Genomic DNA, 27,063 nt, shown 5'->3' on the forward strand with positions numbered 1-27,063 from the left:
GGAGCGCGCGGAGCGCAGGTCCCGCGGCGGCGGCGGCGGCGCGGCGCGGCTCAGGCGACGGAGCGGGCGGCCGCGGGCGCCGCCGCCTCCTCCTCCATGGCTGTTTACCCGGCTGCATTGTGGGAGTTTGACCTCCGCCGCCGCCAACCGCCGCCTCAGCTTGCGCCGCCGCCGCCGCCGCGCACGCCATGGGAGCCGTGACTGACGGTGAGGCCCGCTCGCTGCCGCTCCGGCCCGCTCCCCGGGGCCGCGCGGCCTCCCCGGCCCCCGCCGCCGCCTCCCCCGAGACCCCCGGCCTCCCCCGCCGCTTCCGGGAACCCCTTGGCCTCCCCGATCGGGCCCCTCGGAGACCCGGGCTTTCCCGGCCGCTTCCCCCGAGCCCTTGGGCCTCTCCCCGGAGCCCTCCCCGTCCCCCTCAGAGCCCCGCGAACTCCGCGGCCCGCTCTCCCGAGGCCGCGCGGGGCGTGGGGAGGGTGCGCTGGGAGGATCGTCGAGGGGCCGGGAGCACACGTGGGGGCCCGGGGAGGCCGGCAGCTATGTGCGGGCGGATGGTACCCGGAAGGGGTCCAGGCTGTCGGAGGATGTGGTGAGGGAGCACTGGGTGGGGGTGATGGGGCCCGAGGGGCGGCGAAGGGGAGGAAGGGGTGGAGGCCTTGCAGCCGGGGGTCCGGAGGACCTTTGGAGAGCTGAAAGGGATTGGGAACTCCGGGGATGGGCCGAGGGTTTCGGGCCAAGTCGGAAAGAAGGGAGTCCTGGGACAATAGTACCAGGGGTGTCAGCGCACAGAGGGTAACACCTGGAGGGGTCCTCTGGACAGATTGGGAAGGTCCCCCAGACAATGGGGTGGATCGCACTGAGACCTGAAAACTAGCCCTGGCTTGGGGGTAGCGAGAGGGAGCTGGGGACAGTATCTAAAAAGAGTAGATGTGGACGGGGTGTCCGGAGGACAGCCAGGGACTGTGCCTGGGGGATTAAGAGGAGCCAGTATAGGGATGGGGCCACCTAGGGTAGATCAGGACACTAGAAGATTCATTTGTGTGTATGTCTTTTGTGTGTGTGTGTGTGTGTGTGTGTGTGTGTGTGTGTGTGTATATGTCTTGGGGAGGGTGGTTTGTCTGCTGGAATGGAGTCGGGGGAGGGGCAGGGGCTGGGTTTCTGGAAAGTTGTGAGAACAGTTTAGGAAGTCCCTCCATGTAAGGAGGGGACCAGGGAGTGGTCTACAGATTGAGAGCAGAAATAGAGTGACACCTTGGGGAAGGTGGACAAGCATGATGGGCAACTGGAGGGAGAATCTAAGAAGGTATCCAGTTAAGGAGTAAGGAAGTTCTTTGACATTTGGGAAGGGGAGACCTAGGGGTGCAGGGTCTGTTTGAAGAAAGAGTGGCCAGTAACCTTAGATGCCTGTAGAGAGGCCATTTCTGGAGAGTGGGAGGTAGACAGAGTTTCTGCCTTGAAGGACCAGGCCACTGGGGGGAAGAGTAATAGGCCCAAATTTGTGATCATGATGAGGAGTAATGAAGTGAGGTCTCTTCAAGGTCCAGTTAAAACTGCGCTTCATTCCAGTTTCATTTATTCAGTAGTTATTTATCCCACCTGGGCTAGGCCTTGGGCTTGCAGTCCAGAACCAACAGGCAAGACCTTTTCCTCCTCTGAGGTCACAGTCTGGTGGGAAAAACACATGAGATAATTAGTTTTCACGGTGGCAAACGTTACTACAGAGGAAGTTCAAGGTTCGGAACTGTAGAAGCATGTAACAAAGATTGCTTATCCATCTTCAGAGATCAGAAAGCCTCCCTGAAAAAGTTACTCTGAATCCCGTTTTTTGAAGGATAACTAGATGTAGTTGGATTGGTATGCCAGGTGGAGAACTACTTGTGCAAAGGCCACAAAGCATTGGAAGAACTCAAAGATGGTAAGTATTGGCTAGAAGTTAGAAAGTTATGAGCCAGAAATTTTTGAGGGCAATGGGAAACCATTAAAAGATTTTTTTTAGCATTGGTGGGATGTTATCAGATTTGCATCAAAAACAACCACCACACTCTACTATGTGAATAATGATGAGGGGAAGGGAAAGTGAGTTAAGTAAGTGGCCTCTCTCCTTTCTAACATCTATATAATATGTTAGTATGTCAAGCATGTTCTAATTATTATCCCCACTTTACAGATGACACTGGGACACAACGAGGTGAAGTAACTTGCCCCAGGTTGCACAGGTAGCAAGTTATAGAGCCTGAGCTCCACATCAAGCAGTCTGGCTCAGAGTTCTTCCTCTTCCCCCTTGTGCATCCTGTCTCAGCTACAGCTGCCATGGTCCTAGTGAGACATGACAGAGGCTGGGAGAGACCAAGAGGGACTGCAGAGAAGTAGACAGGTGGGAGAGAAATCTGTGAGGTCAAATGTCAGGATATCGAATGGATATGAGGAGAAGGGCCGAGGACTATCCCTGGTTTCTGATTGCAAACTTCTCTATTCATTGAAGTAGACCACGGCAGGCAGCAGGGAGAGAGGTTTTGTCAGAAGGGAAATGAAGAGGGAAGATGAGTTCTAGGAAATGCACTGATTGCAGTCAAATGCTCCCTACATCCAAAGAGGCCATCAGAATCCTCACTCTGCCCCTTAAAAGCAGTCTGACCTTGTGCAGGTTAATTAACCTCTTTGAGCCTCACTTTCATTCCTTGTAAATGGGGATAATAATACAGTCTACCTCATAGGCTGGTTTTGAGAATTAGATGCAGTAAAAGTTGTGAAGTGCTTTGCACTGCATCTGATACATAGTAATGTTCAGTAAATACTATTAAATGTAAGAGTTGGTTTACTTGCCTCTCCTCCACTTTCCTTTGATGAGGACTGTGCCTTCTCCCTCTCTTTTATCTGTGCAGATTGCCACTCCCTGCCTTTTTTGCCTGATGACCGCCCATTTATTCTTCAGGACTCACATCAAATATTCTCTGCTCTTAACCAGTTTATCTTTCACCTATTAACCATATTATGTTATGTATATTTCTGTTCTAGCCCTTAATACTTAATTTACTTATATGGCATATTCCAGAAAATATTTAAAGCAGCTCATTATAATGAGAAAACGTTAAAATAAATGGATGAGGAAACAAGGCAAAAAGAAGATCAAGACTAGTAAAAACAAGAGCAAGTTAGAAGTGGGGTGATCCTTGTAATCAGGGGGTCAAATCTGTATGTTAATTAAAGGCGCAAGTGACTTGTTTCCCTAGCTGTCCATACCAAGAGGCAGGACCTAGGCCATCCTGTGATCTAGTGTTCATGAGAGCAGGAAGGCAACATTAGAAACCCAGGACAAGCAGTGGTTTTTTAAAAAAAAACAAAAAAAAATTCTTTTTTTTTTTTTTTTAAATTAAACACTAAAAAATTAGCTTCTCTTTAGGGTCCTCATAAAGAAAAGCCAGTGTCATATCCTTAACCTCTTTTCAGCACTGAGGATCATAAAACTGTTTCTTAGCACATGCCTTACTAGGTCAACGAAGGCTAAATCACAACTTAGAAAGGCATTCCAAAGCAGATAGACCATGTGGTTTAGGTGAAGAGCTCTGCTGGTCTGCCTTACTTCAGGGCAAGGTTTTTTGGCTTTTTTTGTTTTAAGAATTATCGAGACCATAGAGGAAAGGACAAGCCACAACTTCTTTAGGTAATCTCGGTAAGCTTGATTTTCCTCAGCTGAGCTTTTGGTAAGACTCAAGCAGGAGTGAGTGATACATAATGTAAATATCTATTACATGCCTCCCAAGCACAGTGCTGGTTATAACAGTAGACTGTATAGAGGAAGGCCCGACTCTTACTTGGGGGAGGGAAGCAACAGCATGCGATCAAGTAAGTAAGATAATTTCTGAGAAAGAGCATAATTTGGTTCTGAGAATGAACTAGATGGAATAAGAGAGAGAGTAATGGGGGAGGGCTGTGGAGGGTTAGGTTAAAATCAGGTGCTCAGGTGTGACCTCTGATAAGTGATGTTTACGATAAGACCTGAAGAGGGGTCCACTGCATGAAGAGCCAAGGAAAGTATTCCAGATAGAGGTAACAACTAGTGCAAAGGCCTGAGGTGTAGACAAGCTCTGCGCCCTTTAAGGAAGATAGGGAAGGCCACTGGGGCTGGATCCAGGTGGACCAGGACGGGTGGGATACAAAAGGACGTCAGAGAAACAGAGCCTTGCAGGCCATGGAAAGGAGATCAGATTGTCTTCTATGGGCACTCGGAAGTGATCGGAGCGTTTCAAGCAGAAGAGTTAGTGATACGATACATCTTTTGGATCATTCTGGGTTGCTGTATAGAGAATGGATTCTAGGAAGGCAAGAATGGAAACAGGGAGGCCAACGAGAAGTACTCCAAGTGAGAGACAGGGTGGGGCTTGGATTAGGATGATGACATGACAGTGGAGAGGACTGAGGAGTGGGTGGCCTCCATATTTCTATCATCCTCCTGAAAAGGTCTTGAAGAAGTTCCAATACCTGTCTCAGGAGACTAGAGGAGGGCTGATGTCCCCTTCCAAGTTTGAGTGCCTGGCAAGGTGCTGTGCCTTCATGTAGTCTTTACATCTGGGTTTGCATATCCAATTGGACTGGGAGCCCTTGGAGGAGAAACTCTTTATTTTCTGTACAAGGACACATTGGTTAATTGGAGGAACTGCCCTCCTCAAAGGGAAGGAGAGAGACGCTATATTGTTACCTATAGATACTGAACTGTAAATATTATCACCAATACCGTTGCCTTTAGATGGACAAGTAGAAGTCCTGGGAAGTTAGTGGCTTACTGTCATATAGCTAGTTATTGGCAAAGCCATTCTCTCTTCCTCTCTGTTGCCACCCCAGCATTCTGGCTAACTGGAAAACAGTTTAGATGTTGTTACTGTTAATTTAAACTATGTTCACAGTTTGTATTTTGTATGTGTTAATTTAAAGGGTGTTAAACAGTGTTAGTACCCTGATAGAAAGCGTTTCAGAAGCACTTTTTTCAGTACAGAGAACATTAGGTATATATCTTGATATGCCAGAGCAACAGATGGGAGATGAGAAGGGAAGTGGGGAGTGGGATGTGGCTGTACACTCCGTTTCCTGGAGCTTGTTGGTTTTGACAGTGCTTTGTTGTTGTTGTTGTTTATTAAATTAGAAAGTGTCATGCATGGATAATATGCTTGTTAAAACTAGAAATAATGGTTAACATGCCCATGAACAATATGACAGAATAATGGAACGGCACTATGACTTTTCTAATAATGTAATTGTGTATATATTCCTCTGACTGCTGAGGTGACACTACTCATCTGTAAAAGGAAGATAATAATACATACTTTATAGGGTGTTTTCAAGGATGAAGCGTGATTAATATATGTAAAGCACTTCGAAGTTGAGTGACCATTTAATTGATTGTCCAAATGAGGACACTTTTCAGAGTGAAAGGAAACAAACAAGAGGTATGGTCGTCAAATAAAGGAGTGTACAAATGCTAAGTGTCTGCTGCTGCCGCTATTCCAATCTCAATTGCTGATCCAAAGTTAATTAGACATTTGTGGCCAAGGAGTTTGCTTGGCTTTTTTTTTTCACTAGTGCCAATGGATTTGCCCACTTTTTGCCCTCATCTGTGGTCCCAGCACAGGGGTTTCTGAAGCAGTTCAAATATAACATAATACTTCTTTAGCCAAGATAAAAGGTATCTCAAAGCAAGATTGGAGTTTCAACCTTGACTTTATTAGGGACATACTCTAGACATTTAAATAAATCTAGAGAAAAACAAAGGCCCTCAACATTCATTTTTTTGCTTTTCTTTTTTTAATGTTTAATTTAGGTTTATGTAATTTACTTTGGTATCAGCAATTTATTTAGACTGGGCCTAAGTGTCTCCCGAGAGATCCATATTTACATGGAAGAATCAAACCATCTTATTTATTCTTTCCACCTGACTTCTTTGTGTCTTAATATTGTTGGCCTTAAAAGTTGTTTTAATGATTTTAAGCTTCTTGAAAGGAGGGGCTAGGTGTTATTTTACCAGGAGGAATCCAACACAATGGGATATATGTAATTCAGCTTAATAACCCATAAGCGATGGTGATCTAGTGATGACTCCTAAGAGGAATCTACACACGTTGTTTTTACATGGCCTTAGTCTCTCCTCTAGTTAATAGGTCAAGTCAAGCCAGTTTTCTTTTTTCTTGTTAACACGTCATAGATTTATTAAAGAACGCTGATGAGAATTCTTAATACAGAAGAAGTGAAGAAAAATACCTCAAAATGACCAATAAGCTATCTATCCAGATAACGACTGTTGATACTGTGAGGAAGACAAATAATACACGTTAGGAAATTCAAGAAGAAATGCACCAAGCGACAAGTGAAAACCTTCCCCTCTTCACCTTCCACTGCTAATCCCACTCCCCAGAGGTAATTAGTGTAAGGTGTTTTTTTGTGTACCCTTCCAGAATGGTTTTTAAATGCCATAAAAGGCAAAAAACACCTTCTCAGGCGTCAAACTCCTGAGTTCGAGTCCCAGCTCTACTCCTTACTTCTTGTGGCATTTAATTTGGACAAGTAACCTTCAGTTCCTTCATTGGTAAATAGGGGTAATATCCACTTTATAGGGCTCTTGTGAGGATTACTTAGCATATTATAAGCATTATGTATATGTTAGTTGGTGTGCCGGTATGCGCATATAAAGTTTTACACAAATGTTTACATGCTCTTTTGAACTATACTTCCATAATTAATGATACAACTTTGAGTTCTTTTGGAGCTTTTTCTACCTTATTCTTTTTTTTTTTTTTTTTGCGGTACGCGGGCCTCTCACTGTTGTGGCCTCTCCCGTTGCGAGCACAGGCTCCGGACGCGCAAGGTCGGCGGCCATGGAGCGCAGGCTCAGCGGCCATGGCTCACGGGCCCAGCCGCTCCGCGGCATGTGGGATCTTCCCGGACCGGGGCACGAACCCGTGTCCCCTGCATCGGCAGGCGGACTCCCAACCACTGCACCACCAGGGAAGCCCTACCTTATTCTTTTGTGATATTCTGTTTTTTTTTTAAATTAATTCCCTTGTAAACATTTTTATTTTCTGTTTTTTACTCTTACAAATAGTATGACTGGAGATATTTGCATAGTTGTCTTTGTACGCTTGTGGGAATCATTTCTAGAAGACAGGTTAAGGGTATATGTATTCTTAATTAAAATACATATTGCCTCATTGGTTTCCTAGTAGCTAGCTGTTTCTTCCTGTGTAATCTTATCTCCAATTATCCCTTCCTGTGGTTTTCAGTTTGGATCCAGAGTGTTTAGGAACACCAAGAAAAAGCCAGTGGTGTGTTTGTGTGCCTGCAGAATTTCTTGCTAAACTGCCTTCAGAAAGGAAATGCTGATCCTCACTGTTAGATCACAGAATTGCTATTTCCTGAAAGCAGGTGAGATCGGGAGCTGTGCCGCCTAGCAGATCGGCGGGCACACTTGACAGTAGCTTAGCCCTAGGAAGAATTACATAACAGGCTCTTATCACTGGTTGTCAAGCCTTGACATGTCCCTAAAGTAAATGTTTTGGAACTTGGCCCACCATTATCTTCCAAATTGTTCTTCTCTTTCCTTTTTTCAGTATTTGCTCCAAGAGGGTATGAAAACTTGTTTTGTAATCAAGGTTTTAATAGCCACTTTGAGGGAATAACAATTAGGGGTTTTGAAAGCAGTGTTAGTCTGGGTTTAGGAGAGATTGTCCTTTCCACACTAAAATGAGAAAATTCCTAAGATGGCTGTGACATCCACCCAGAGGCTTGGAAATGGAGAGATGGTTTAGTGACTGTAAAGCAGTCATTTCTTCCAGCCTGTTTATGGAAAATTGGGCATTAAAATCTAACCCTGTAAAAGGACTTCTTGACATATTTCTTCTAGGTAGAAAGTGGCATGTAAGACAGGAAAGGGTCTAAAATACATCCCAGTTTTTTGAGAAATATTTGCTTATCACCACGCATCTGTCATAACTTATTTGAAAGTGATTTTTGAATGGCAGACATTTTGTAGGTATAATTATGGCACACATATAACTGAATCCAGTAGGAAATCTTCCTACGAGCCTAAAATTAGGTGGAAAACCACCACTCCCAGAGCAGATGTTAGGTATTTTGGTTTCAAGGCTTTTCCCAGATGGTTTTGATCCTCGTAGTCAGTTAAGAAAGTAATTGGGACAACTGAGGAGTGGTGTTGATAACATCACTGAAATAGTTTCTAAGCCATCTATCTTCACCATTTTTACAGGCCCGCCAGGATTAATATTCGCATCCAGATTGCTTACAGAGAGTTTCAGCATGATAATAATTTATGAAGTCAATGTATATGGTAAACAACATGTGTAGGTGTGTTCAATCTAGAGCTAATTGAGGAGGTACCATCAAAAATAACAATGCTGGTGTCATACACGCTGGGAACCAGTCAGCAGCTGGCCATCTTTAAATTTAAAAAGAACAGAGGCAGTTTTCAAACTGGCAACTTACCCTTTGGTTTTATTTTGTTGCTGTTGGAGCTGTGCTCTGTACTTTATGTATGTTATTTCAGTCATCCTCATCCCCAGAGAATTTCCTAGGCAGCAACTGCCTATGCAGTTTAAGCTAGAAATATCGTGACCTTACAGTACAAAGCTTGAGACAAGCAAATTTGTGAGAAATCATAACTGGACAAAACTTTGTATGCATGATATATATCTACATGGGTATATAGATGTATCTATAGATATATCTCCAACATGTACTCACTTTTTAACTTTAAGTTGTGAATTAAATTTAACATGAAGATAAGAATAACTTTTTTTCCCCTTTTTTTCTTTCCTACAATGAACAGGCATCATGCTCCTCTGTACACTTTTATTTCCATAAAGTTTCACAGCAGTCCTATGAAGTGGATAGTTTTATTCCCATTTTTACAGGTGAAGTTAAAAGTTGGTCACAAACACAAAGTAAACACTGTGGACTAACCAGAACGTTGGACCCAGGTTTTGACTTCTGGCCCAGGGTCTGGCTGTGAAGAAATGCTCTGTAGACATAAGAGGGATAGGACTGAAGTAGGAGAAAGACCCGTGAATGCCTGGACAGCGAATCCCCCGTGCTACCAGAACTCATCAGACTGCACTCCTCCTCGTGCCGGCCAGTGTTGGCCCTGGCCCCTGCCTTTCGTAATTTGCCTTCCAGGACCTGCGATTCTAATCTCTGCTTTAATTCATGGCATTCTAGCTCCTACTGCGTATGCTTTGGTAGCCTCCTAGGTGCTTCACAGCTGCGTTCCATTTCGTACACTGCCCTCAACTTGATCCTCCTAGAAAGTCCAGCCATGAATCTTCAGCAACTCCAACTTGTTGCCTACCAGGAAGGTCCAAGTCTACCAGGATGGCATTTACTAGTGTGGACTCCCATAGTCTGACCTCTAACTGCCTTTATGACCTTGGGTCTCGATGATATCTGTCTTCACACACATCCAGCCTCCCTATTGTCCTAGAGTACTCACAGCCAGATCCAGCCTTGTATTCCACACCTCTGCCTTAGCTCACAGCTTTCTCTCTACGTGCTGGGGGTGGGGATGGGGAGTAGGGAAACAACTTTAGCTTGCTTTCTCTGTTTCTAACACTTCTATTGAGATATAATTGATATACAAAGAACTACACATATTGTGTACAATTGGATGCATTTGGGCATATACAAACACCTATGATACCATCACCACAATTATAGCTTGCTTTCTTTTTCAAACAACAGCTAACAGATTTTGAGTACCTATATGATTCAAAAATCAAATAATACAAAAAATATTTCCCCATCTTCCAGCCTGTCCTCCAGCTCCCCAACTGATGCTGCCCAATTCCTTGGTAACCCCTTTTATTAGTTTCTTGTATAGCATTCCAGGATAGCTATGTGAATATAAACACATGAATATATATTCTTATTTCCCCCCATTTTTATATGAAAAGAAGCATGCCATAAATATGATTCTTCACCTTACTCTTTCAACAAGTTGTATTAAGTGGTCTCTCTCCCAGTACACAGATGTTTCCTCATTCTTTGTTTTTTATTGCTTCTTAGTATTCCATCATATTCTTATGCCGAAATTTATCTAACCCCCTGTTGATGAACGTGTCATATTGCACATAGGCAAGTATATCTAGGATTTTTGGGTCAAAGAGTACATATTATTTGAAATTCCGATAGATACTATTAAAATGCCTTTTGGCTTTTTTGACTGATGATTTTCAAGTATCAAAAGAGCAGCTCAAAATCCTCTTTCCCTGTCCCCCCCCAAGCTAAAGGAAGCTCTCCTCTTAATCTCCTGCTGTGTGTCTGTGTCACTCATTTAACAATCACAGCTTCCTCTGTGTGTGTGTGTGTGTGTGTGTGTGTGTGTGTGTGTGTGTGTGTGTGTGTTCATATGGGTGTTAGTTCTCCAACCTGAGTGAAGGAGCTCAGGTCTTTACTTCATGTCCTCAGAACTTAGTCCAGTACCTTCGGACACGTCTGCTCATTGATCAAATATTCATGTCTTTTGTACAAGAAGGGAGATCTCTGCTATGGACCTGAAAATAAGATGGTTGCTGCTAGTTCTTGTTAGTGTTTTATTGAGACAAACTCTTTGGAGGGCAGATGGTCCCAGGCAGGCACCACAAATCCAATTTAAAAATCTTTATTGAGCATCAGAAATGTAAAGACACAGTGTGAGAGGCTGGAGAGGAAAAAGAATGAACAAGACATAGGATGGGCCCTGACGAACCTTTTTCCCAAGTTTATTTGGCCTGTACAAACTTTCAAAAATTTCTGTAATTAGGATATTACATACATATATAAAAAGTGCGCAGATCTTAAGTATACAGCTGAAAAGATCACAAAATGTATTTGAAATATTTTTAGTTAGTCACCAAACTTTAAAAATCTCTTGAAAAGCCAGCTCTGGTAATAGCTTCCCCCTTTAGGTACTTACTCCTCAATTTCCTTACTCCCTATTCCCTGAATTCATTTACATTTGAAATCCCTGGTCCTCAATAAAGTAGGGTGCCTGGGTATCTGAGAGGAAGATGGGGTTTCTTGGGGGCTTGGAAGATTAGAGATAAGAAGATCAAAAAGAAACTAAACAGCCTCAATTGACCACTGGATTGCTCACCCACTGAATGTTTACTTTTAACAAAGTTAAAACATTTGTGATTTTAGAAAATCAATTTCATTTTCTGCATTTTAATCTCTTCAAGGACTGCGTTTTGTCCTTAGTCTCCTCAAATAACATTGTTGGTGGTTAAATACGGAAAGCATTAGTTTATATTTTAAAGTGTAAAATTAAAACACTTGATGAATCTGTAGCTTGAGCCATCTGTCAAAGCCATGACTCTGAGAACAATATCTAATTCTAAAAATGTTTATCTGATGTCACAGAATAGATTTTAAAGCTGGAGCCATCTGCCTTCCAAAGTTTATCTCTGTTGCACCTGCGCTCAGAAATACTTCTGGCTACACACAGGAACTATTGTTTAAAGATTTTGCTGTATTCATCCTGCAGGCTCTCCAGGAATTCACACTTTAAAAATTATTATTTTTAGATGCACGCACATGGTAAAAAAACAAAGAAATCCTACAAAGTCATATAAAAATTAAATCCCTTCTCATCCTATATCTGTAATGCCTCTCACCAGAAACAGCCACTGTTACCAGTTTCTTGTGGATTCTTCCAAAGATATTCTCTGAATACACAAACACATATATATGTGATGGGCACACATATACACACATGGCCTCCTTTCTACACAAATGGCAGCAAACTATGTGTTTCTCTGCACCTGTTTTGTTTTCATTTTATTTAACATATCTAAGGAGATTTTTTTGATATCAGTATATACATCCACACTATTCTTTTGGCTGCATATTATTACATTTGATGAATGTTTTATAATTTACCCAGTCTCTTGCTGGTGAATGTTTAGATTTGCAATCTTTCTACCACAAGCAGCACGGTTAAGAACGTCCCTTTACATTTTTCTTTGCGCATGGGTGCACATGTATCTATAGGATGAATTCCTAGAACTGGAATGATGGGGTCATAAAGGTATGTGTGTTTTGAATATTGTCTTATTGGCCAGCTGCCCTGCAAAGAGTGTACCAGTTTGCATTCCATCAGTGTGCGTAAGTGCGATTTCTCAACACCTTTGCCATCACTGATTATCAAGTCTTTGATCTTTGCCAATATGATAGATGAAAATGATACCTTACTGTGGTTTCAATTTGCGTTTCTCTTGTTATGATCCAGCATTATCTTGTCCAGGAAGAACACTAGGTCAGGGCTGCCAGGCAGACCCTTTGGGGCCCCACCTGTTTCTCATCATTATCATCTGCACTGCTTTTCTATTCCTTTTTCTCTTTTTTCTTTTCCTTGGAACAAAAGTGAGACAGACTTATTAAAAAAAAAAGTGCTCATGGGGAAAGAAACATTACAGATACAATAACTAAATTACACTCTTTGGGGGACTTCCCTAGTGGTGCAGTGGTTAAGAATCTGCCTGCCAATGCAGGGGACATGAGTTCAGAGCCCTGGTCTGGGAAGATCCCACATGCCGCAGAGCCACTAGGCCCGTGTGCCACAACTGCTGAGCCTGCGCTCTATAGCCCGTGAGCCACAACTACTGAGCCCGTGTGCCATAAGTACTGAAGCCCGCACGCCCAGAGCCTGTGCTCCGCGACAAGAGAAGCCACCACAACGAGAAGCCCGTGCACCGCAACCGAGAGTAGCCCCCACTTGCCACAGCTAGAGAAAGACCTTGTGCAGCAACGAAGACCCAATGCAGCCAAAAATGAATAAATAAATTTATTTTACAAATTAACACTTTAAAAAAAAAACCTATTCCTTTTTCTCTGACCCATCTCATTCTCTTTTCCTATTCTGCCACTACATCTTTTAAATCTTCTTTTCTTTCTTTTCCTTTTACCAGTACCTCACACTAGTCAGAGACATGAATGCTTTAGACTTCCTTCTGTCTGAATAGGTTTTTCAAAAAAAAGTTCTCCGAGAATTATTGGCTTATTTCCCTGGTAGTACCCGAAAATTATTTCTACTCAACAATCCGGCAGTAGAATGCCAGTTCTGTGAGGGAAAGGCTTTTTTCTGCTATAACCCTAGCCCCTAAAACAGTGCCTGACACGAACACTTAATAACTTTCCATATATATATATATATATATATATATATATATATATATATGATAGTAAAACCTAACAAAATTTAACATTTTAATCATTTTACATGATTCAGTGGCATTAAGTACATTTACATTTCAATAATTTTCTTTTGGATTAATGAATGAGTAATGGTATTGGTTATTTTCCCCGAAAGTTAACAAGAGCCAGACAGTCATTTTAATTCATATTGTTCTTTCCTCCAGACGAAGTCATACGAAAGCGTCTCCTAATTGATGGAGATGGCGCTGGAGATGATCGGAGAATTAATCTGCTAGTGAAAAGTTTCATTAAATGGTGCAACTCTGGATCCCAGGAAGAGGGGTATTTCATTTTGATGTTTCTATACTAAGGTCCTGGTGTGATTTTTTTAGACCATATATACAGTCCTGTTAATATTTCAAATTTTCACTCACCTTAAATGTCCAGTGGAGTCAACTCTCTGTTAATCCACAGTAGACTTTTCTGGCCTTCTCTTCAGAGGCCTGCTTTATGTTTATTAAAATGTGCAGAAGGCATAGTGGTAAGAAATGAAGGTGAAATTCAGACTCATTACTTTGGTCACTTTTAAAAGCAGATAAGTGTTTAGTAAGACAATATCTAAATGAAATTTTCTCTTTTTTTAACATACTAGTAAAAGTTGCTGCAAGGTTTTATATTTTTGATAATTTTTTTAACTTAAAATTTTTTTCATCATTTGAACTAGCTTTTCACATAGATAAATAATTGTACAGAGTGAAAAAATTATGAGAACAGAATTGTGAAGATAAAGACCATCTTAATCAAAACATTTTAAAAAGGATTTTAAACAAAATTCAACAAATAGTTGTTTGAATTAAGCTTATATTGCTAAGATCTACAGTCCCATCTTTGCATTTGTAACTGATACAGTTTATAAATTCAAGTAAACCACATTTGGAAAAAGAAAACATAAGGGACAGTTATTCTAAATTTTTTTTAAATAAAGAAAATTATTCTCTCAGAACCTGGTATAATTTACTTGGCAAATCTGTGCCTGCATTATAATACTTCAACTGGAAATCCACAAAAATCTTTTTTCTTTTTCTCTCTTTTTTTTGTTAGATACAGCCAGTACCAACGTATGCTGAGCACACTGTCCCAATGTGAATTTTCAATGGGCAAAACTTTGCTGGTATATGATATGAATCTCAGAGAAATGGAAAATTATGAAAAAATTTACAAAGAAATAGGTAAGGAAACTTAATTGTTGTTTCTATCTGTAATTGTAATTTTTATGGTCTAAGGGAAATAATATCTGCTAACATTTTTCTTTGGTTAGTGGTTAAATAATAACAATAACAACATTAATTGAAAGAATGTATTCTAAAATGATATGTAATACTTTGGGTTACAGCTATTTTTTAAATGCCAGCATCTAGTTTATTAGCAATGAAACTTAATTTAAAAACATATTTTAAAATTGAAAATGGGTGGAGATTATACATGTTGTTATAACTATCTTTAAAAAATAATAACCTTTTATATAGAAGGCAGCATTGCTGGAGCACATGAAAAAATTGCTGAGTGCAAAAAGCAAATTCTTCAAGCAAAACGAATACGAAAAAATCGCCAAGGTAAGGGTTTTGTGGGATTTAGTGTGCAAATACTTTATTACTGACTAGTATTTTCATGCAGTTTTTAACATTGTGAGGGGAAACCTTCAGCTAGAATCAACCTGAATTATAAAAAAGAATTATGAGTCAAACTTAATTCTTTAAAACTATATTATTCTTTAAAATAGCAGAGAAGGAAGGTCATGCTGAAAAAAAATTTTGTTGTTGGACTATATTGATTAAACAAGTATTTCTTTTATTTGTTTTTTAAATGTGCCACATATCATTTCATAGGAAAACTTAACAGGAGATACATGACTTATCTTGGAGTTCTCAGTGGGGCAGAAACAAAGTTCCTGAACTATAAATCATTTCTAAGTTTATGAGATCTTTACCTTTGAAATGAGTGAGAAGTATAATTTTCTGTTGTCTAAGATCTGAAATTAATGGTAGGAGATAGATATATAGATATATAGATATATACACCTTGCTGATCTTCTATTTGCTGGGCAAATAGGGAATAAGATCCTCTTCAGAATCAGTTCACTTGAAGATCAATAATGACTTAAGTTCACTTACGTTTATGCTAGCCTCTTGTATTCTGCCCAGGCATAGGTAAATGGAAAAACAGAGTGGAGGTAAAATCCTTGTTTGGAATACTTTTGAAGTCATGTACCCTTGAAATTATAATTGAATCAAGAGAAACTGATGATACTCTGTCCATCCTTCAGTGTTTCCACTTCTTTATGTACTAAGAAAGTGATTAGGAGAGATCTGTGATGTTAGACATTATGGTTTGATAACAAGGTTCAAAAAACCTTATTTTAGTAAACATTTTTATATCTTTCAGAATATGATGCATTGGCAAAAGTGATCCAGCGTCATCCAGACAGGCATGAGACATTAAAGTAAGTTCAGAGTTTTACTCTGAAAGGAACTAATCTTTATACGTAAATGTTTACATACTAGTCTATGCATTCCATTTTTGTGGGAGTACATCATCAAAAGGAGGAGCCCGATCTTCAATAAAAAGAATTAACTAGATAAACACTTTTTAAACACAGATCTCAAAAACAATTAGTGAAAGAAAAACAGAAGACATATACAATGAATTTTAAATTATTCCTAAGTTTCGGAAATACATACAGAATAATAACCATTTATAAAAGTTAGAGCCCCCCACATATTATATACTTATACTATATATTATTTAGAGATACAAATATATGTGTAAAAAAGGATTAGAATGATATAGTGATTGCCTGAATGGGGAGTAGAGGAGGAGAAAAAGGCCTGGTTCAGAGGACTAGGGGTAAAGTTGAAAGGGTATTTCAAGTTAATCTGCAATTTACAACAACAACAACAACAACAAAAAGACTTGAAATAAGTATGAGAAAATGTTAAAAGTTACCAACTCTTGGGCTTCCTTGGTGGCGCAGTGGTTGAGAGTCCACCTGCCGATTCAGGGGACACGAGTTCGTGCCCCGGTCCGGGAAGATCCCACATGCCGCGGAGCGGCTGGGCCCGTGAGCCATGGCCGCTGAGCCTGCACGTCCGGAGCCTGTGCTCCGCAACGGGAGAGGCCACAACAGTGAGAGGCCCAAGTACCGCAAACAAAAAAAACAAACAAAAAAAAGTTACCAACTCTTGGGGTTTGATATCCTATTATCAAGTTTTTCTATACTTGAAGTTATCTAAAATTTAATTTTAATGAAAATTAGTGCATATTTAGAAGTTAAGAAATCACCCTTAGTTTTAAAAGTCTCATCATAATGGAGTATTATAACTCCTTTTCTTTTATTTTTAAAATAAATACTATTTAGTAACTAAAAAGTTAGATATTAATTATGAATTCTGTTCCCCCAATTAGCAAAATAAAACACTATTTTATTTTTTTCAGGGAACTAGAGGCTCTGGGAAAAGAATTAGAGCATCTTTCACATATTAAAGAAAGTGTTGAAGATAAGGTATTTGCATGTGATATATGTTAGCCTTTGTGTTCTGTATAGGTTTATAGATCAATGTGTATTAATTTATTTTCTTATTAACACAGCTAGAATTGAGAAGGAAACAGTTTCACGTTCTTCTTAGTACCATCCATGAACTTCAGCAAACACTGGAAAGTAAGTAACAAGAGTCGCAAAATGAATGTCTATGAAGATTTTTAAATGATCAGAGGCATGTCTTCTAAAATATACATTTTAAAGAGAGTGCACCTTCAGTTTCAGAACAGGAGTGTAGCTGGATGACATTAGAAGGTACTCATGTTGTTCATCTTTCTGATTATATGCAGAAAAGCCTGAATATGTATGATTTGAATACCTGTCTAGTGGTTTGTAAATTAAGAGAAATTTAAGCATGATAGATTTGGAACTGTTCTTGGTCTACTGTAGTATATTGCTATAAAGTAACAATTCAGGACCCAGGCAGGCAATAAGTGAATGAAATAATCAATGCATAAACACATTTGCATTCTCAATGAACTAGGTGCTTTAGGGACCAGGGGACTTGCTCTTTGTATTGACTAGAGCCAATTTTTGTGTTATCTGATCTTCTGATTGTTTGCAAAAAAGCCTAAGACCTAGATTTCTTTTTTTAAGTGAAGTCTATCGCATAAATTTTGCATTTTGATTTAACTAATGACAACAACCAAAACAGGACTTTTAAAACCAAACCCACTTGTGTGGGTCAATTACAGTCATAGGCTGCCATTCTGCCATTTTTGCTTTAAATATATTCGCTAATAAAGGATAAAAGTGTTTTCATGTATTCATTAAACATATAATTTAAGCAAATTTGATTAAAGTTTTATGTTTCTTTCTCAATTGCAGATGATGAAAAGCTCTCAGAAGTAGAAGAAGCTCAAGAAACAAGCATGGAAACCGATCCTAAACCATAGACCAACTAATCACTCACCATTCCCAAGAATATTGAAGTAGCAACATGATCTTAGTGTGTTCAGAATTTGTTGTGCTCTTGAGACATTTAAAGTTTTGGCAGTGAACTACGTTGCTTTTAAATTTTAATGCACAGTTCATTCATATTTCTTTACACAAAGGGAGATGACTTCATTATATATTTGTTTTTATTGAAATGCCTTTTTTATACTTAAAAGATAGGAAGCAACATCCAAAAATGTTTAATGAAATGTTTTCAAGCCAGATGTGTTAGTGCATAGGCTCCCAGGAGGGCTGTGAACTTGTGAAATTATGTACAAAATGTTTGTGGTGTATGCTTATTGCGGGAGAGGTTCCATGATATTAAGAACACTGATATCAGAGGTAATTACAAGATGCAAAGTAAATCAATATGCATTACTTTCTAGATCTCTGTCCTTAATACTTGAGCAATGTGGTTGTTAAATGTTTTGTTGAAATGTTTTCTCTCTGTCGTTTTGTTCTGTAGGAGTCATTTTCAAGAGTCTTGCAAAAAGGATTTCATGATCTTTTTAAAAAATTAAGTCAGGTCTGAATCACTTATAATTGTCTTAAGTATTGAATTACATGTCTAATACTTGTTAGGGTCTACCCTTATCCATTTATTTTAGTGCAGAAACATGGCAGTTTGCATGAATCATACCTTAATAATGCTACATTTTTGTAATTTTGATACAAACTCGTATCTTTAAAAACGAAAGTTTAAAGTTAGCTCAACAGTAGTCACAGTGAAAGTGTCAAAATACTTTTAAGTGCTTCCTCTAATTTCATCTGGCAAATTTCATGGGAGAAATTTCTTTGCAGAATTGCTGTGCCCTGATAAATATTTCTATTTTCCATTATTAGTAAGAATTATGAAGCAAAAATTTGCTTATATTGACTCAGAATTAAAAATCAATTTTTCCCAAAGGATATTTTTTTAAGGACTGCTGGGCAGAACATTTTTACCACCCACCCCACCCCCCCTTAACAACCCCCCCAGCTGCCGCCACTTATTAAGAGAAACTTATTCAGGATTATGTACCAAAAGATAAGAACCCCTATGAACATAAGTTTTGTGCGGTCAGAAACAAAATCAGAAGCAGCACCAGGTACATGGGAAACACACATTTTTCAATTTATACTTCCTCTTGGATATCCTCTGGAACTGCTTGGAAGGCTGAAGGATTTCATCCCCTAGAAACTCACACTGTTGAAGCTCAGCGTGTCTTTGGGCCAATAGTTTCATGGATTTATCTGTTACTGCTTCTATGAGGTCATCCACCTATGACAGCCAGATACAGAGAAATGAAACCATGTGCTAGAAAGCCTTGTCCACACCCAAAGGAGGCCTGTTTTTCCTGAGAGATAAGTTCAGGAACTGTTGGACGTTTACAAGTCCCAAAGTATTAATGTAATTCAAGTCATAGCAAACAGAGCTTGAAAACATACATTTACCACCCAGTGGTAAAGAGGATCTCATTTCTTCTCAAAAGAAGCCCATGTGTGTGCCTTCATATTAATTGAATTCACTTAATATTTATTAGGCACACAGCACCATCCTCGGTGCCCTTAGCAATCCTGTAGCCACTCTTGAATGCCCCCCACTAACATGATTCCTTCATGCTAATCATTAGTTTCATCCCACATCCACGCTGTCTAGCAGGGCTGTGCATTCAGTTAAGCCTGGCCCTGTGATGCTTTTGAAACACCAAAGTAAAAGCCTTTGTCCACTACCTGCATTTGAAGCTTTCCTACTGTCAAATCTGATTTTCGGAGGATGTTTTCTGTGCTATGTTTCTTTTTTTTAAATGCTGGAAAGTGTGGTCTCTTTTTTGAGGAATACGGAACCTATCATAAAAATGCAACATGATATCTGTGACGGTGCTTAAATGAACATTCTCACCTTTGGGACATTCTCTTATAAACTGAACATTTGCCACATAACAACGTTGAGTTGGTGGTCGTATTCATATTATTCTCCACCCCCCATGTATCTCCTTTGTGCCCAGAGCTCGCTTTGAAGAGATCTATAGGGTGCAGAGAAATGAGATTGTCTGGTTCTAAGAGAAAATACAGTGTCAGGAAAAAAAGCAGGTCATTTGTAAGGGGAAGAAGAAGAAATTGCTTCTGCAGCCGCTGAGCACAGAGTGTGGGGCTGTTGTAGACCAGTGCCCCAGAAAGCTCATTATCACTGGATCCAGTTGTTAATTTGGTGTCGTTTCTGCAGGTTTCCTTATTTTCATGACAGACATGTCTCCAAACATGAAAAGAAAGCTCTGGGTTCTTTTCGCTGCATGCCTGATACTCTTCCCCTGGTCCCTGGCTTGCTGGTTACAAGTACCTGTGCTATTGGAAATCATTCCTAGGTCATGGCTCCTGGCTAATATGCCCTTTTTAGTCTTACTGGGTTCACTCTTCCTTCCCCTTGTGCTTAGTAATTAGCATCAGGACTATTGTGAGGCCTACACAAAGTAGGATGTGGGACCACATCTGGGTCTTGCCCTTATGCCTGAAGTTTACAAATGAGTCTGCGGAACCTCCGCTCTGCCCTGCCAGCTCGCCCAGGCTCAAGTGTCACTGAATCTTCCCCAGTCCGTCCAGAGTACAACTCCTCTTTTTCCTCTCTCGTAAAACCAAGTGTTTTGGGGGCTTTTTTTTTTTCTATTAAGTACTTGGTAATTACTTAAGTTATTTCTGTGTTTGTTGAGTACCACTATTAAAAAGTCAAATGCCTTGAAGGGTCAGGCAGGGTTTGTAAAACAGGCTCAGTTGGGGCTGGTGTGAACTGGAGAGAACATGCCCTCCTGCAAAGGGGCCAGGCCTCTGCACCTGCTTCTGCCGTTGCCCCAGGAATTGTGGGCCCAGTGTTGCCAAATCCTCCTATTTTCCAAAAGGAAGTTGAAAATCCAGATTTCTGTTTGAATTTTTCTAATTTTGAAATCTGGGCCGTTAATTCAAATATATTTTTGAGAACATTCTGAGAGCTAACAGTGCCGTAGTTTAATGTCCATCTCCTCTATCAAACTATAAGTTCCACACAAACAGGACCATGACCTTGGATCACCTTTATAGCCTCCCCAAACTGCCCAGCACATAATAGGAATATGATAAGTGCAAACTTAGCACAAAAGGGGTAAAATTCAAAACTAATATTGGTGCACTCTGGCAGTGACGCTCTAGAGCAGCACTGTTCGACAGAACTTTCCACAGAAATGGAAATGTTCTTTATCTGTGCTGTCCAGTACAACAGACACTGGCCATATATGTTTACTGAGCACTTGAAAGGTAGCTAGTGCAGCGAAGGGAATGGACTTTTATTTAATTTTAATTAATGTAAATAGTCACACGTGGCTATTGGCTACCATATTGGACGGTACAATTAGTACCTAGCATAGTAATGAGGACTAAGCACTCCAGAGCCAGGTCTTCTGCTGTTTGAAGCCTGGGTCTTCCAATTATCTGGGCCAATTACTTAACCTCTCGTTGCCACCCCTAAAATAATATCCTACTTACTGTAGTGACCTATTGCTCTCCACCTTATAGGGCTGTTGTAAGGATTAACTGAGTTGGTATTTTTAAAGCACTGAGAACAGGGCCTGGAACATAGTCAGCTTTAAGTAAATGCGTATTATATCTAAAGTAATGATAGTATTTCAGGGTTCTATTAAAAAAATAGTCTGGGCAATTTAGGCTAAAACTTGTTAAGTACAGGTAAGTACAAGCTTTGGGTTGGAGAGTCCTGGATCACCTAGTGCTGTACTGTCTATACTATACATATGGCTATTTGTATTCTAATTTCAATTACAATGAAATAAAATTTAAAATTCAGCTCCTCAGTTGCACTGGCCGCATTCCAAAGTCTGAAAAAGCCACACGTGCTGTGCTAATGGCTACTATTTTGGACAAATGTACACTTGCATCCTCACAGAAATTCTATTGGGTTGGTCTAGAGAATTCCTCTCCACGTGTATGCATGAGAGGCCAGGTGCTAATATACTAATGAGTCTTGATATTTGAACAGCTGACAAAGTCAATAGAAAGATGTAAACTCCACTGTTGCCCAGACTGTAGCAGAAGCTGGACAGTTTGAGCTCAGAACTAGAGGAATCAGAACTGGAAAGTCCACATTCTGTGCCCTAAGTTCTGGGAGTGGAGACACACAAGTAGCAGCTTTAAATGCTTTATTATGAGGAACTTGCAGTGGGAGAGAACTTGATTTTTACAACATCCCTAAACACTGACTTACTGATAAGTCTTTAGAGGCGAGTTTGTTTTAGCATTTTACCTTCTGCAGTCCTGAGGGAAGGGATGTCACAGATAACCGCTTGGTGGTTCTCCTGGCTCGGAGGAGTGTATTTCCTTGGGTTATCTCCTCTGTCTCTGCTTCTACATCATCAAGTTGTATAGTTGCTTAGAGGGAAGGGGAAGAAAAAAACAGACAATCTTGAAGGATCACAGTTATAAACATACGCTCCCTATTAGAAACTCTCCTGAAAAGCCAGCATCACATGCTGTCTCAGTGGCTTTTTTCTTTGCGGTTAAAAATTAAAAATGGATTTGTTTTGCTGAAGCTTACACTTTCCCCTGAACATTTGCCTTTTCTTGTGGTCATGACCTCAGTGGTCACCAACCCATCTTAACAAGGTGGTTACCTGTCTTTGAGACTTCAGTTTTGACCTCTGTTGCCTTTCCCTGTAAACTCTTGTGGAATTCGGAAAAGTAACCCTCTAATGTGTAAGACAATCCCTTGAGTATTTGCTGTTGACAAAAGCCAAGTTTAAATCTACTCTGCAGCAAAGTGGCACAAGGCTCAGTCATTCACATACCATCTTAATAGTTTTTCCCACATTCCAGGAGCCCCGTGAACCCTAGAGCCCTTAATATTTTTCTCTACCAATTCAATTCTTTTTTTTTTTTTTTTGTGGTAGGCGGGCCTCTCACTGTTGTGGCCTCTCCCGTTGCGGGGCACAGGCTCCGGACGCGCAGGCTCAGCGGCCATGGCTCACGGGCCCAGCCGCTCCGCGGCATGTGGGATCCTCCCGGACCGGGGCACGAACCCCCGACCCCTGCAGCAGCAGGCGGACTCTCAACCACTGCGCCAGCAGGGAAGCCCCGCCCAGTGCTTTCTTGATGTTGGAACTTGAAAGTGCTCTCCCCTCTTCCTGGGAAACTGTTCTCACCACTCTTTCCTTATCTAACTCCAGTTGTCCCTCAGATCTCATCTGAGTTGTTCCTTCCTCAGAGAGGCCTCTCCTGAGCCCCCTCCCCTAAATTAGCATCCATGATGTGTACCCATAGTGCCTTCTGCTTCTACTTTGCATCAGAGGTAATTATCTGCATAATGCTGGAATGTCCCTCTGTGCTGTAACTCCAGGACGGTAGGGACCGTGTGCGTTCTATCTGCTGCTCTATCCCTAATAGTGTGGCTGGCATACAATAATTATTTACTAAATTTTTGTTTAAAAAGTGTAATGAGGGTCAACAGGGATGAGCAAGTGTCTTTTGGTCACAGCTGAGGGTCAGAATGTTTGAGTGGAAGGCTGAAGGATGGGCAAGTTTCTTGGAAAAGTCTTAGTGTAGAGATTTGTTATTCCAACTAAGATGAAAATAAGCCAATGCATGGGATGAGGGGGAAGATTTTGGTCCTTTGTTTTCTGCTGGACTCTCCAACTCCAGCCCCATCAGTATATAAACAGGTCCTCTCTGCTATTTTTAACAGAAATAGGCAGGTCAATCCATACCAGGTAATTGCTAGATGCTTGGATCCGTGTAATGGTGACTGCTTTTTCCAGAAGGGAGAGTTTGTTTGAAAGGGCAATCAGTCAGCTGGAAGCCATCATTTTCACTTTTTGGGTTTTTTTTTTCTGGAAAAAGTATCCACTAGGCTTGCAGCCTTATAACCATGTGAAATTTGAAGGTATGTTTGAATTTCCTACATATACATAAGGACTTTAAATGTTTCTGGATGCTGTGCTATAAAGGGTATTAGAAACCTACAAAGGATATTCATGGCAGTGAAGCTCTTCTGTATGATATTATAATGAGAGACACATTACATGGTGGGTTTTTCAAACCCATAGAAGTGTGCAGGGCAAAGAGTGAACCCCAATGTAAACTATGGACTATACTTAATAATAATATATTGATATTGGCTCATCAGTTGTAACAAATGTACCATGCTAAGGCAAGATGTTAATAACAGAGGAAACTATGAGGGTAGGGTAAGGAGAGAGAGGTATATGGGAACGAGCTTTCTGTATTTTCTGCCCAATTTTCCAGTAAACCTAAAACTGCTCTAAAAAATAAGGTCTATTAATTTTAAAAAGCTACAGAGGAGAATGCAAATAGTAGTAGTATCGTTAGTCATCACTCATTAGGGCCCCCCCAAAACAGCATCACCACGTTGCAAAGACAAAGTTAACCGTTCAAACGCTGATTCTTCACAAGGTACATGGGAAGTAGATACAACAAAATGAAACTTACTTGCTGACTTACCAATCATAGATTTTAAAAATAGAATTCTCACCACACCCTCTTCTGTTAGAAGTAGCCATTTGAAAGTCTGCCTCACTCCTTTCTCCACAAACAAATATGTATGCATATACACATACATATGCCTATGTATGCATCTGTATTTAAATGAAAAGTAGCTTTAGACTGATAAGAACCACTGATTAATTGGACTGGGAGGGACCTCAAAGGTGATCTAATTCAGAGCTTTTCAAAGTGCATGTACATACGAGTCACCTGGGGGTCTTTCTAAAATGCAGATTCTGACTCAGCAGTCCTGGGTGGGGCCTGAGCTTCTGCATTTCAGACCAGCTCCCAGGAGATGCCATACTTGGGGTAGGAAGAAAAGCCATCCTAATTTCATTTTTCCTCTTGGCCTTGTCACTTAACCATATGTTGCCTTTGATTACCATTCTGTGAGAGATTTCTCATTCTTGGTTTGGTAAATAACTTGGGTGATGGAAGCTCCTTGACAATTCTAGGAAGAAGGCTCTGCGTATTGGAAAGGAGGGTTTCCTTAGGGTTAGTGGAGCCCTCTCTGCTGACACTTGCTGGCTTGCTTCTGTACTTGTGTGACAGCATCCTCCCCCAAAAAGTCTTCACTTTCTTGACCAAATCTCTTTTCTGGTTTTGCTGGCTTTCATGAAATTCCATGTCACTCTCATTGGATGATTCCTCTTTGGGGACCAATACATTTTGTTTTACTAAGTTGGTAGACACAGCTCTATGCCATCTGAACAAAAGAAAAATAATTTGTATCAAGGAAATTGAAAAGTTAAAAAAAGGGTATCATTGGGCTTCCCTGGTGGCGCGGTGGTTGAGAGTCCGCCTGCCGATGCAGGGTGCGGGGGGCGCGCCGGGCCCGTGACCCATGCCCGCCGAGCCTGCGCGTCCGGAGCCTGTGCTCCGCAACGGGAGAGGCCACAACAGAGAGAGGCCCGCGTACCGCAAAAAAAAAAAAAAAAAAAAAAAAAAAAAAAAAGGGTATCATTTAAATCATTAAAATCCCCTGCAAATGTGAAAAAATTATACAGTTGCAAAAAATAAATTTGAAGACCCAAATCACAGAAGAATAAAGCCAAAGCAACTACTTGGCGTTTTGTTGCCAAACTCTAGAAGTTCATTCTGGCCACTATCTCATTTAATCCTCATAGCAGGTAGGTTATATTATTATCTTCATTTTACTAATGAGTAAACTGAGACATAAAGACATTAACTTAATTGACCAAGAATAGAATGCAGATTTTAATCTTGGTTTGTGATTGTTAAATTATATTACCTCATATTGGCAAATTGGAGATTTTATTTCAGTAATGGTTTGAGATAATTTTTGCTGGATTTAGTGGTTCCCAGGCTACAGTGATGAGAGATGAAAGAGTCTGCTAGGGTAGTCAATAAAGAATATAGTCTCCAAGGTCTTATAAACACTGCATTTACATAGAATACTCATTTAGAGAGAATAATTCTAAATGCATTATTTCCAAAATTCCAAATAGTCATATAGCATCTTCATCATTTTTGCATATTTTAGTAATTTTTGCATATTTTAGTAAATAGGTAACACTTCTTAATAGACTTCTATGTGCTAAACACTCATCTAAGTTCTTTCATATGTATTACACAATTTAATCCTCCTACTGTCCTCTCCATTTCACAAATGAGGAAATTAAAAGTTGGAAAGATTAAATAAGATTAAATAACTTATGCCCAGACAATCTGACCCCAAAGTCTGTTATCTTATCCTCTGTGCTAGGTAAATATCACTCATTCCATGATACCCTGATTTACCTAATATTCTTCGTCAATTAACTGTTTTTTGTTAATTTCTTCCAAGCAACAATATCCATAAAATCCCAGGGATTTTAAAAAATTAACCTTTTTATTTCTACATAATTGTAGTTTCACAGGCAGTTGTAATAAATAATACAGGGAGATTCTCTGTGTACTCTTTACCCAGTTTCCCCCAATGGCAAACTCCTGCAAAACTAAAATACATTGGCACAACCAGGATATCGACACTGATACTGTCAAGATACCGAACATTTCCATCACCACCAGGATCCTTCGTGCTTTATAGTCACACCCACTTCCCACTCACCCCTACCTTTTCCTTAAACCCTGGCAATCACTAAGCTGTCCTCCATGTGTATAATCTATGTCCTTTCAAGAAGGTACTATAAATGGAATCATACAGCATATGGTTGACCCTGGAACAACATGGGTCTGAACTGTGCAGTTCTACTTACATGCAAATTTTTTTCAATGGTAAGTACTACCTGATCCAAGGTCAGTTGAGTCTGTGGATGTGGAACCTTAGACACCAAGGAACTGCAGATATGGAGGGCTGACTCTAGGTTATACATGGATTTTTGACTGTGCAGATGGCTGGCATCCCTAACCCCTGCTTTGTTCAAGAGTCAACTGTAAAATCTTTTGGGGTTTACTTTTTTCATTCAGCATAATTCTCCAGAGATTCATTCAGGTTGTTGTGTTTATCAATATTCTCTTCCTCTTTATTGCTGATTAACATTCCATGATGTGGACGTACCAAACTTTGTCTAACCATTCACTCATTGGAAGATATTTGGGTAGTTTCCAATTTGGGGCCGTTATGAATAAAGCTACTATAAACGTGTGTACAGGGGAGAGAAGATGGTGGAAGACTAAGACGCGGAGATCACCTTCCTCCCCAGAGATACATCAGAAATACATGTACACGTGGAACTGCTCCTACAGAACATCCACTGAACGCTGGCAGAAGATCTCAGACCTTCCAAAAGGCAAGAAACACCCCCACGTACCTGGGTAGGGCAAAAGAAAAAAGAATAAACAGAGACAAAAGAATAGGGACGGGACCTGCACCACTGGGAGGGAGC

At 40.4% G+C, this 27,063-nt stretch overlaps 2 protein-coding genes across 7 annotated transcripts in view; one reads left to right on the top strand and one right to left on the bottom strand.

The window, feature by feature from the left end:
* The first annotated feature begins 79 nt into the window (after positions 1–79).
* On the top strand, positions 80–17,922 carry THOC7 (THO complex subunit 7). 6 transcript variants are annotated; one of them, XM_055079606.1, is made up of 12 exons: positions 110–207; positions 1,829–1,912; positions 6,191–6,402; positions 7,266–7,407; positions 8,828–8,912; positions 13,392–13,509; positions 14,269–14,396; positions 14,694–14,780; positions 15,610–15,667; positions 16,660–16,726; positions 16,813–16,882; positions 17,591–17,922. In XM_055079606.1, exons 7-12 carry the CDS (start codon positions 14,288–14,290, stop codon positions 17,656–17,658), a joined length of 459 nt encoding a protein of 152 aa, XP_054935581.1. In that variant the 5' UTR covers positions 110–207; positions 1,829–1,912; positions 6,191–6,402; positions 7,266–7,407; positions 8,828–8,912; positions 13,392–13,509; positions 14,269–14,287; the 3' UTR covers positions 17,659–17,922. The 6 variants fall into 6 exon arrangements, 5 of the variants coding, with proteins under 5 accessions (XP_023979613.1, XP_023979612.1, XP_054935581.1 ...); XM_024123844.3 differs by lacking the exon at positions 8,828–8,912 and having other exon boundaries at positions 92–207; XR_003676834.2 differs by lacking the exon at positions 8,828–8,912 and having other exon boundaries at positions 105–207; positions 16,817–16,882; positions 17,591–17,620.
* Positions 17,923–17,936: 14 nt separating this feature from the next.
* C18H3orf49 (chromosome 18 C3orf49 homolog) overlaps positions 17,937–27,063 on the bottom strand; it is an 18,977-nt gene continuing 9,850 nt past the window's right edge. The window contains 4 exon segments of the mRNA XM_024123848.3: positions 17,937–18,959; positions 19,412–19,525; positions 21,963–22,087; positions 24,598–24,920. Coding sequence (XP_023979616.1) covers positions 18,771–18,959; positions 19,412–19,525; positions 21,963–22,087; positions 24,598–24,920 — 751 coding nt within the window. The 3' untranslated portion in view covers positions 17,937–18,770.

Source organism: Physeter macrocephalus, chromosome 18 (genome assembly GCF_002837175.3).
Source record: "Physeter macrocephalus isolate SW-GA chromosome 18, ASM283717v5, whole genome shotgun sequence".
NCBI lineage: Eukaryota > Metazoa > Chordata > Mammalia > Artiodactyla > Physeteridae > Physeter > Physeter macrocephalus.

What these genes read in the sequence shown, in the direction of transcription:
- THOC7 (XM_024123844.3), top strand. Translation starts at nt 7,359, where the DNA reads ATGCTGATCCTCACTGTTAGATCACAGAATTGCTATTTCCTGAAAGCA. An exon ending in TTGCTATTTCCTGAAAGCAG is followed by an intron (nt 7,408 to 13,391) that starts GTGAGATCGGGA and finishes TCTTTCCTCCAG; the next exon opens with ACGAAGTCATACGAAAGCGT. An exon ending in TCTGGATCCCAGGAAGAGGG is followed by an intron (nt 13,510 to 14,268) that starts GTATTTCATTTT and finishes TTTTTTTGTTAG; the next exon opens with ATACAGCCAGTACCAACGTA.